The sequence below is a fragment of the Nicotiana sylvestris genome, chromosome 12 (genome assembly GCF_000393655.2).
Source record: "Nicotiana sylvestris chromosome 12, ASM39365v2, whole genome shotgun sequence".
Classification (NCBI taxonomy): Eukaryota; Viridiplantae; Streptophyta; class Magnoliopsida; order Solanales; family Solanaceae; genus Nicotiana; species Nicotiana sylvestris.
Genome location: NC_091068.1, coordinates 36,649,590 through 36,661,480, shown reverse-complemented (window position 1 = coordinate 36,661,480; position 11,891 = coordinate 36,649,590). Strand labels below are relative to the sequence as shown.

The 11,891-nt window shown below is 41.1% G+C and overlaps 1 protein-coding gene across 1 annotated transcript; it reads left to right on the top strand.

Annotated features, from left to right (window-relative positions):
- The first annotated feature begins 10,655 nt into the window (after positions 1-10,655).
- LOC138882911 (uncharacterized) lies at positions 10,656-11,609 on the top strand. Its single transcript, XM_070163555.1, has one exon. It carries the CDS (start codon positions 10,656-10,658, stop codon positions 11,607-11,609), a length of 954 nt encoding a protein of 317 aa, XP_070019656.1.
- The last annotated feature ends 282 nt before the right edge of the window (positions 11,610-11,891 follow it).

The following is an 11,891-nucleotide window of genomic DNA, read 5'->3' as shown; positions in this document are numbered from 1 at the left end:
TGAAAGTTCCAGTAGTACTGTGTTTTAACTCATTGCTGTTACTATCCTCCTTCTAATAGATATAGTGTCTTGAGGTAATTTGAGGCTCTATTTGCAAACCACTAACCAAATCCTAAAGATTTGAGTCACTAGTTGACTCAAATCAGTAGGTTTTAAGGTTAAAAGTTTTAAGAATTTCCATTGTTTGAATTTACTGAAATTTAGTTTTTTTTATGTGAGAGGCCCAGCTTTGACGGATAAACAATTGTCCAAGGGACCAGGCTGTCTATTGGTTCATCAATGAAACAAGCTTTATAGCAGATTAGTAATCATAATAGCATTATATGGATTTAATAGGGTATCATGTAATATTCATAGATTTTCTTTAAAATTTCGATTTTGTATGAAGTACTGTAATAAGTAAGACTTTAGTTTTGTATGAATAACCCATAATAGTATTCGTAATTGTAGTTGTGAAATAGGCTGGGTTGAGGGCCCCAATCCGCAAGGGTAAAAGGGGGTTGAACATGAGACCCAACTAAATGCTAACCCACTAAAAGAATATCGGACCTAGGCCATTGGGCCTGGGTCTTGAGCCCAAATCCAGATGTTTTTATTTTTCTTTTAATCATGTTTCAAGTATATACTTCTCATGCCTTGAAAATTGTGTGGTTAATTTTTTTTAAAAGCTGAACGACCATTTGATTTCCATACCTTGATTTTAGTTTTAATTAAGCAAAAATGGATGTTTAGTTGCCATTAATCTTAGAGGTAGAAAGGCCCTGATAAAACGCATATAACATCTGGGCCCGCCTAAATTTAAGCCCAATATGGGCTGCCTAGTCAGATCTAGTAACGTATCCAAAATCCTTGTAATTTAGTGGGCTAAGTCGAATACCCAATTGAAGCTTCAAAGCTATTTTATTTCAAAGACCACTGCTGGCCCATTCCCGTTGTCCAAAATGACTAAAGAAGACCTGTTTTGTAACCATTTAACTCTTGATAAGTTTAAGTTAGTTTCAAACAAGAAATTCTTAGATGGCTTTAGTTAATTACTTTCTTTTAAAAACTATTTTGAGGTGTGCCATGCTAAATAAAACCCCCTAAGCCCATGGTCCTCGTAAAAATTAGTTAATTCTTGTAAAAAATTTGAGGTGTGCCATTTTCCCTTTTAATAACCCATGGACCTCATTGAAACTAATTCAAACCTTGTAAAATTGAGGTGCGCCATCAATTAAACTCTCCACGGCCTTGTAAATGTTATTAAAACTTCGTAGTTGTTTTAGGCACGTTATTTAAATAATTCAATCATGGCTACGGGTACGGTTCCCGTGACGTAGTTGTGATTTTAATTTCGGGTGTATATTTCATGTGACCTAATTCTCAACAATGTTAAATAGAATGTGTCGCAAACCACGGGTGCATTTCATGTAGCGTGATTTAAAACGTGTTTTAAATAATGTTGAATCTTCTTAAAAGATGTTAATAAGCTAACAATGCACAAATAGGTTAAAACATGTAATAAATCGGATAATAGGCCAATTTAAATAGTTTAAGCGACCGTGCTCGGACCACAGAACCACGGAATACCTAACACCTTCTCCCGGGTTAACAGAATTCTTTATCTAGAATTTCTGGTTTGCAGACTTTAAAAATAAAAGTCGAATTTCCTCGATTTGGGATTTTAAAATATATCGGTGACTTGGGACACCAAATGAACTATCCCATGTTGCGATTCTGAACAACTTAAATAATCCCATTTAGAATAATGTTACTTAAATTGAAAAAACTCTCATATACCCTTATATCCCCTCTCAGGTAGTAAAAAGGAGGTGTGACAGCTGTGGCGACTCTGCTGGGGATCCAAACCCAGAACTTTTGTTCAGGGTTTAAGAATTCGAGCTTAGAATAATTATTATACTTGGCTATATTTATTATCTGATTTTTACATGTTGAGCCTAATATGCTAAATGTCGCTTTTTACTGGTTTGATATTGTTTGGACTATATATAAATTGTTACGAAACCCTATTCTCTCCGAGTCTTCTAAATTATATGGGAAGTGTACACTTCGTATAACTTCTTTTTTTGTTAGAGTCATATCCCAATTTTAGAACGAGGTTCGAACAAGTTGCAAAGTCGGTGAAGCTTCTGTATTCCCAGTACGCTCCTCCCCCCCCCCGGCTCGAGCTGTCCGCTCGGGTAAGCTAGGTGTAGAACAATACACCCAGGTTTTTAAACCTAGTATAACAAAGCCTCTTGTCATATCCCTAGTAGGAACGCTTGTTTGCATCACGTGTATTTGACTTTGGAGACTCAAGTCGGGTTTGTCTAGGACAGGTGTACCTGAAATAAAAAGACCATCCTGATACATTCTACTTGCTACTTGTTCATTTATTTTCTTCGGATTGAATGTTGACCGGCTTTTGAATAGTAGAGAAAAGTTGGAGAGAGAAAAATCAATTTGAGGGCTGAGAGAGATAATTACTTATTTTTGAAAAAAAACATTCTGTTCAAAAAGTACCGAAACTCTGCCAAAATTTTGAGAAAAGAGAAAAACATTTTTTTTTGCTTCAAAAAAAATATTTGGTATTGTTTTTATTATATCAAAGCTGCCTAAACTACGCAAGTTTAGTTCTCACCGGATGTGGGATACGTAGGCAACCCCCACCAGGTCCAACTCCATTTTTTTTGCAAAAATAACCCAAAAAAGAACAAAAATTTTGATGTTTTGTCGCAAATAAGTTAGGTGATGCCATTCTTGTCTAAATAGACAAATGTCCCAAGAAATCATGATTCCTAAGGTGCTGAAGGGCCGTATTTGCAAAGGCAGTTTTTGTTTTGAAATGGAAATTTTTGAAAAAAAAATGATAACTTTCTCTTGAGTCAAAATAAATCATGATTTCTTAACCAATCACTCTAATAAATGTGCAGGATGAGCACAATTGAAAATGATCCCTTCACAGTTCTTGAAGAAACCCCATTATAGCTCCATATGTGGTGGAACGACTTAGGAAAAGTCAGCAGAGTACTGTGGTAAAAGTTTTGGGCGGTCTTGTTGGTCTTCTGAAAATCAAACCAAGGTTGGATGTAGTTGAGGTTCTGATACCTTTTTGGGACCCGACGCATAATGTGTTTCACTTTTCTGATTTTGAGCTCACCCACACGCTGGAGGAAATAGCAGGCTATGCCGGTCTTAGTGGGAATCTCAGAAGCCGGTACCCGGTGGTGCCAAGAATAGTGACTCCTTACAAGTTTCTAGACCTGCTGAGCATCAATCGGGAGGTTCAAGATGGAAATCTATCCGAAGGATTTTGCACATTCCACATCTTGTACCAGCGTTATGGAAATCCCCATGGTTTTGAGGCACCGGATATTGGCCTAACTCATTTAGGAAACAAAGATAAATGGGAGGCACTACGTGTACTGGCTTTTATAGCAGCATTCCTAGGTAATATGCCCAAGAAAGGATGAAAACATAGAATTGGGTCTTGTAGGAATGGCCGACGTCATGATTAAAAAAGCTAATGGAACCCTTGTTCCAATGATCTTACCAGAGATTTACCGAGCTTTAACCATCTGCCGAGAAGGGGGAAAATTCTTCGAGGGCTGTAACTTGCTCCTACAACTTTGGATATAAGAACATCTTTTTCATTGCTTGGGGTACATGAACTACGACATGAATGGTTTAAACTGTATCGAAGAATATGAAATCCGAGTGGTGGGTTGCATATTTCCAGAAGATAAAAAGGCTTGGTTTGCGCATTTGAGTTCCTTAACTTCGAACAAAATTGAGTGGACTTTCGGTTGGCTCCCTGTCATTAAAGTCATTTACATGTCAGTCGAGCTGTGCTATCTCATCTTAATGGGTCTCCGGAGCATTCAGCCATACACTTCACACAGGGTGTTGCGCCAACTAGGCAGGTTCCAAACTATCCCACATGACGAAAATTTGAGCCGACAAGCCATCAAATTGGGTCCGAAAGCTGTATTCCCAGAAGGAAAAGTTCATTAGATTTGGAATGAGTGTAGATTTCTAGAGCTAAAAACTCGGGCGCGGGACCTATCTAAAGGTGGGTTAGACCCTGATTACATGATTTGGTTTGGTAAAAGGTTTCAAGTTCCTCGAGAGCCCGAACGGCCTACTAAAAGACCCCATGTCTATCAGTTCACTGACGATTCGTGGGAGCAATGGGATTGGTTGGCGAAAGAGACAAGCTATAGGGCCAAGATAAGAAAATTGGAGGGACAAATCAGGGATCTCAAATTTGACAATAGTGTACAAGCTATTGTCGATAAAGGGGAAAAGAAGAAGCTGGCTCAAGAAAACAAAGCCCTTCGAGCCCAGATCCAAAAAATGAAGATAGCTGCTGAGAATCAGGAAAGAAGCCGAGTTGATGAAAGGCTCACAAGTGGTCTTAGAAGGAAAGTATCTGAGTATCAGGATGACTTAGAAATATCCAAGGTTAATCTAACAAGAGCCCGACAATAGCTGACAAAGAACGCAGAGGGATGGGCGGAGTTTGTACGGCAGTTGAAAAGGAAATATGAGGGAACAGTCACAAAGTTGAAGAAAAAGATAACTACCCTAAAAAATGAGATGGCCAAACAAGCTAAGAACTTTAAAGCAGAAAGGGAACATTGCTATACATTAATGTCCCAGCTAGAGGAAGATATGCAACAGCTGTAGGGTCAAAACCACCATGACACCCAGGTGCTAGAAGCTAGGTCTCAGCAAATAGGGTGTTTGCTCTAAGAAAAGGGTATCATCAAGGAGAGGGTTAGAGCAATTGTTGATTACATCATCATGAAGTGTCATAAATGTGAAGACATGACTAGAACCACTTTCTTTGTTGTGGTAATGACATTTGTTCGTCAAATAATGAGTGACTTGGAGCGTCTTCCAGGGATCTTACATGCAGGCCCATGGCAAGACCGACTGATGTCCCACGGGCCCCTAGAGTGGAAGCACTTATGTACTCCTGATTTTATTTTTGAGTCTATCTTTCAGTTTTTAGTTTTAAAATATGTTTCGAATCTATTTGTAGTTTTAAATTCCTAGAAAGAGTATGATGAAGTATTTTGTAATAGAGAACGGTAGAGTTTATATTAATGAAAAATTGGAAACCCCCCAAAAATTGTTTTCTTATTTTTCGCATTTATTTCTTGAACTACATGATGATCTAATTCACGCAGCGTCGTGATACGTAGGTAATCCTCATCAGATCCGGTCATGGTTTTGTAAATAACTTAAATAAGAGAGGAATGTAGAAAGGAAATAACCAGTAGAAAAAACAAAAAGAAAGAAAATGAAAGTGTAAAAAGAGCAAGAGAGAAGATCGGGGAGATAAACAAAAGTTGGGATGAGACATGCAATCGTTACAAAACATGTAGAAACACATTTAACTGTATAGGTGCATCACACCCTCAATGTGTGATTCCCTATGTGTTAATTTCTTCAAACTAACTGGTTTGTTGTCTATTGTTGAGTATAGGTTATGTTTTTAAGGTGGTTGGTTTGTGGTATCCTGGCTTCACACCCGTATTTCACAAGATCACAAGGCAGTATAGAAAAGTCATTAGAAGGTCTTCCACCAACAATTCCCATCTCAGACGATAGCCCACTATCGGTTATCCCAACCTCAGAATCAGCGACAGCTGTGGAGAATAGTGCAATGCACCTCCGCGTGCTATAAATGTGGGACGCCTGGTCCAATGGTAGAGAGACGTCGAGTGCCATACCCGGTTTCCCCGAGTTACTTCCCAGAGCAAGTGGAAATTCTAATGTCCCGATAAACTACCCGAATACCCCACCATCTCAGCTCACTTCACTAGAACACCTTCTGAGGTTCACCCCCAGGTAGTTTCGGGAGTGGCCTCCAACATATTTACAGCACCGCCAACCTCGCCTGCGGTACAACCCATTTTGCCTAGGCCAAGATTTGATCCATCATCTTTCACCTTCCAAGTACCATCTTTTCCACCAGAACCTACCCGGTTCACCACCAATTCTTACTCTCAACAACCCCTATATGAGTTTGTCACGGGACAGGATAAGGCTACAAAGAACCCCAAGCAAGAGGAAATTACCTGGAAAATGAGGAGCATGGAATAGAACCTTAAGAATATACAAGGTTTGAGCGGACAAAAGAGCGTATCCTACGTTGATCTATGCATGTTCCCACATGTGCATTTGCCTCTGGGTTTCAAGACCCCAAAGTTTGGAAAGTATGACGCGCACGGGGATCCCATAGCCCATCTCAAGAGGTACTGCAATCAATTGCGAGGGACAAGCAAAAAAGAATATCACCTAATGGCTTATTTCGGAGAGAGTCTAGTCGGCATTCCATCTGAGTGGTACATGGACCAAAACATGTCTCGTTTGCACATTTGGGACGATCTGGCTAGAGATTTTGTCAGGAAGTTTCAGTATAACATAGACATAGCTCCCGACAAGAATTCTCTTTCAAATCTCAAGAATAAGTCCTCGGAAAGTTTTCGAGAATATGTTGTTAAATGGCGCGAACAAGCAGCCAGGATCAAGCCTCGGATGGATGAAACAGAAATGGTGAGTGTCTTTCTACAAGACCAAGAGGCTGACTACTTTCAGAATATGATCTCTACAATGGGGAAACCATTTGCTGAGGCCATCAATATTCGTGAGATGGTCAAAAACGGTCTGAAAACAGGGCGCATACTAAGACAATCTGCCATATGAGCTACATCTCAAGCAATTCAAGGCAAGTCTGGAGGTGTAGCAAATATAAAGAAGAAAGAAGAGGTGGCGATGGCAGCTTCAAGTCTGAGGAACCCCCGTCCACCCAGAGGTTACTTCTCTCCAAACACCCCACAACATTATTATCCTCATCAAGATGTGGCATATGCTATGGCTCCTTAACCGTACGTAGTAATGAACGCATAACCATACGCTCAGCCACAACAACAGTTCAACCAAAACCAAGCTCTATTTCCTAGAAACAACCCTCCTCACCAAGCTCAATATAATCCCCGACCTCCACAAAATAACTTCCCCTACAATGCCCGTGCTTGGGAGCCACCTAGGAGAATAAATTCATGCCTATTGATGAATGATACTCTAGTCTTTTCCCTAAACTGGTCCAAATGGGTTTGTTGCAACCAGTACCCCAAACTGGGCAAAACCCGAAGTCGCCCTCCTACCGAGCCGATGCTCGATGTGATTACCATTCGGGAGCAGAAGGACATGACACTGAAGACTGTTGGACCTTGAAAAGGGCTGTTGATAATCTCATAAAACAAAAACAGATAGTGCTAAAGGATGAAGAAATTCCTAATGTGACCAACAACCCATTACCGGCTCACAACAATGGAAACCAAAACTGAGGCAGTAGCCCCAAAAGTTGCCATTATTTATGTTCCTTGGGGTCATAGGAAAGAACAAATGACATTGAGCCCTCCAAGAAGGTTCGAGCTGAACAAGGGATCTAAGATGTATATTCCTAATGGGACCTATGTGGTACGGGGGCCAGTAATTTCACCAAGGGTGAATGAGCCCGTGGTTATTGGCCGCACACCGTAGAGGCCCATGACAGATCCTACTCCCGTCCCATGGAATTATAACAAGGCGGTAGTAACCTATAAGGGAAAAGAGGTCCTAGGTAAAGCAAATGAAACTAACCCAGCTGAGAAATACCTTAATATGGGAGGTGTGAACAGTGCAAAGCAGAAGCGCTTCCCTGTCTAAAAGCTAGTTAGTGCCGAAGAGGCTGAAGAATTATTCCGTAAAATGAAAACTGCGGACTATGAGGTAATAGACCAACTCTGGAAGTCTCCTTCACAGGTTTCACTCATGTATTTGTTGGTAAGCTCGGCCGAGCACATAAAGTGTTGATAAAAACCCTCAATGAAGCTTATGTTACGATTGAAACCACTGTCAAACAACTGGAAAGGATGGCGGAAAGATTTTTTGCAATCAATCAGATTTCCTTTAGCAAGAATGATTTGCCCCCGGAGGGGGCCACCCACAACAGAGCCCTCCATTTGATAGTTAAGTGTGAGGTCTACTATGTGAAAAGAGTCATGCTGGACGGTGGATCCGGAGTTGATATCTGCCGTCTCTCAACTTTGCAAAGAATGGAGGTTGGGACTGAGAGAATCAGGCCTAACAATGTCTGTGTGCGTGCCTTTGATAGAATCAAGAGAGATACCATATGAGAGATCAATTTGATTTTGACTATTGGTCCTGCGGATTTCGAGGTGACCTTTCAGGTCCTAGACATGGACACTTCCTATAAATCCCTCTTGGGAAGACCTTGGATTCATGCGGCAGGGACCGTACCTTCTACTCTCCACAAGATGGTGAAATTTGAAAATGAAGATCAGCAAATTGTAGTTCATGGAGAAGACGAGCAGTCAATTTACCGGGACCCATCAGTCCCATGTCTCGAAGCCAGAGAAGGTAGCGAGCATATAGTTTATCAAGCTTTCGAGATGGTGGTCGCAAATCAATGTGAGTAGGGAAGCCCTTGTGCTCAACCTTGTCTGCCAAATGCATCCATCATGGTCGCTGCTGAAATGATCAAGCATGGTTATAATCCTGGAAGGGACTCGGGGCATCATTGCAAGGTATCACATAACCTATCACTCTACCTGCTAGCAAGAATTTCTTCGGTGTAGGTTTTCGCGGCACAAAAACTGATGTGACATGGGAAAATGAAGGAAAGAGCAATGGTTAGGTGTTACCTCAGCCAGTTCCACATCTCTACAAAATATTCGTCAGGCTCAAGTACAACGAAGAAGAAGATGATGAGGCCTTCACGACCGAGGATATTAAGGACATATGTAGAGCCATGAGGCAGATGTTGTATGAAACCCACATGCTCCAACCGGGAGAAGGCTCGAGCACCGCTGAGGTGTTGTACATGGGGCCCAATGCCAAGTTGCAAAACTGGAAGGCTACTCAGTTCCCAGTTAGGCAGGAATACCGGTAGTCCAGTCTTGCCACCTTTTCTACATCATGAGTTATTTCAGGGTGTAACTCGGATGTTTCTTTTAGGTTATTTTCTTTAAATTCCAATGTAAACCGTGTTATCTTCAAAATTAAATGAAATGAAATCAATATTTCATCGTTCGTCTCTCTTTATTCTTTCTTATTTTTTGTTACTTTTTCTTATTTCTTCTTTCAGTTCTATTAATGCGGCTTTAAATAACATGACATGCTTGCGAACTTCATGCCCGGATCCAAACACGATGTTTAATTGTGAAATAATGAACCAAGAACTGGAATACGATGAAGAAGAGGCTTTTAGGGAAATAAATCGATAATTGGAACAATTTGAGAATATACCTAAGCCAAACTTAAATGAAACCGAGTCGGTTAATTTGGGTAGTTCTGAGGAGGTCCAAGAAACCATGATAAGCATTCATACAGATAAAAGAACCAGGGACGCATTGATCCAACTTTTGTTTGAATTCAAAGATGTGTTTGCTTGGTCCTATGATGACATGCTAGGATTAAGTATCGATTTGATGGTCCACAAGTTGTCGACTTACCCTAACTACCTTCTGTCCAGCAAAAGCAAAGGAAGTTCAAAACCGATATCAGTGACAAGATCAAAGAGGAGGTCACAAAACTATTGAAGGTGGGAGTGATCCGATATACCACATGGCTGGCTAATATAGTTCCCATGCCAAAGAAAGAATGGAAAACTCGAGTGTGTGTGGACTACAGGGATCTGAACAAAGCAAGTCCCAAGGACAACTTCCATTTGCCAAACATCCACATCCTTGTTGATAACTGTGCCAAACATGAGATACAATCTTTCGTGGATTGTTATGCAGGATATCATCAGGTGTTGGTGGATGAAGAGGATGCGAAAAAGATAGCCTTCACCACAACCTGGGGCACCTATTGTTACAGGGTCATGCCTTTTGGTTTGAAGAACACCGAGGCAACATTTATGAGGACCATGACTACCATCTTTCACGACATGATGCACCAAGAAATTGAGGTGTATGTGGACGATGTGATCATCAAATCCAGAACATAAGATGACCATGTTCGGGACCTGAGAAAGTTTTTTGAGTGGCTACGTAAGTACGATTTGAAGCTAAATACGGCTAAATGTGCATTTGGGGTTCCGTCTGGCAAACTCTTGGGATTTATAGTCAGTCGAAGGGGCATCGAGCTAGACCCAACAAAGATAAAGTCTATTCGGTATTTGCCTCCTCCAAGAACCAAGAAAGAGGTTATGAGCCTGCTGAGAAGGTTAAACTATATTAGCCGATTCATTGCTCAATTGACTTCCACATGTGAGCCCATATTCAAGTTGTTGAAGAAAGACGCAGCGATTAAATGGACGGATGAATGTCAAGAATCCTTTGACAAAATCAAAAAATATCCGTCGAACCTGCCAGTCTTAGTCCCAGCCGAACCGGGGAGGCCTTTGTTTTTGTATCTGACAGTCTTGGAGAATTCTTTCGTCTGTGTCCTTGGGAAACATGATGTGACTGGGAAGAAAGAGATGGCAATCTACTATTTGAGTAAAAAGTTCAAGCTATGAAGCTAAATATACCTTGTTGGAAAGGACTTGCTGCGCCTTAACTTGGGTCACTCAAAAGCTTAGGCATTACCTATTGTCCTACACCACTTACCTCATCACCAGGCTGGATCCTTTAAAGTACATATTCTAGAAGCCGATGCCCACATGGAGGTTAGCAAAATGGCAGATCCTTCTTACTGAATTTGACATAGTCTATGTCACCCGCACGACGATGAAGGCCCAAGCTTTAGAAGATCACTTGGCTAAAAACCCTATTGATGACGAATATCAACCCTTGAGTACTTACTTCCCAGACGAGGAGGTGAATTCAGTCGAGGTAACGTCAAAAGAAACCAATGCATGGAAAATGTTCTTCGATGGAGCTGTGAACGCAAAAGGTATCGGGATTGGGGAAATTTTGATCTCACCCACTAGTCAACACTATCCAGCCACAGCCCGACTTCGGTTTTTCTGCACAAACAACACGACCGAATATGAAGCCTGTATTATGGGTATGAATATGGCAATTGACCATGATGTGGAAGAGTTGTTAATCATGGGAGATTCGAATCTGATTATCCAACAAGCTCAGGGAGAATGGAAAACTCGAGATGTCAAGCTTATTCCGTACAGACAACATGTGGAAGATCTTACCAAGCGGTTCAAATCAGTCGAGTTCAGGTACATTCATCATTTTCACAATGAGTTAGCTGATGCACTCGCTACTTTGGCCTTGATGTTGCCATATCCAGGAAATCTCCACATTGACCCGTTGGAAAACCAAATCCGAGAAAGGCATGGTTACTACAATACGGTTGAGGTTGAACCAAATGTTCAGCCAGGGTATCATGATATTAAGAGATTTCTGAAGACAAAAGAATATCCCGAACAGGCCAATGGAGACCAAAAGAGAACCATTAGACGGCTTGCAAGCGGTTTCTTCTTGAGTGGTGAGGTCTTGTACAAAAGGACTGCAAATCTCAACTTGTTAAGATGTGTTGATGCCGAAGAGGCCGGAAGAATCATGCATGAAGTGCACGCAGGAGTGTGTGAACCCCACATGAATGGATACATTCTGACAAAGAAGATCCTTCGAGCAGGCTATTACTAGATGACTATGGAAAAAGAATGCTTCAGTTTTGTCCGGAAATGTCATCAGTATCAGGTGCACGGTGACCTAATTCATGCACCACCTACAGAACTGCATCCTATGTCAGCACCATGGCCATTCGTTGCCTAGGGTATGGATGTCATTGGGCCAATCAAGCCAAAAGCTTCAAATGGGCATAGATTCATACTGGTTGCCATTGATTACTTCACAAAGTGGGTTGAAGCAATTATTCTCAAAGCTGTCACTAAGAAAGCAGTGGTAGATTTCGTGCATTCCAATATC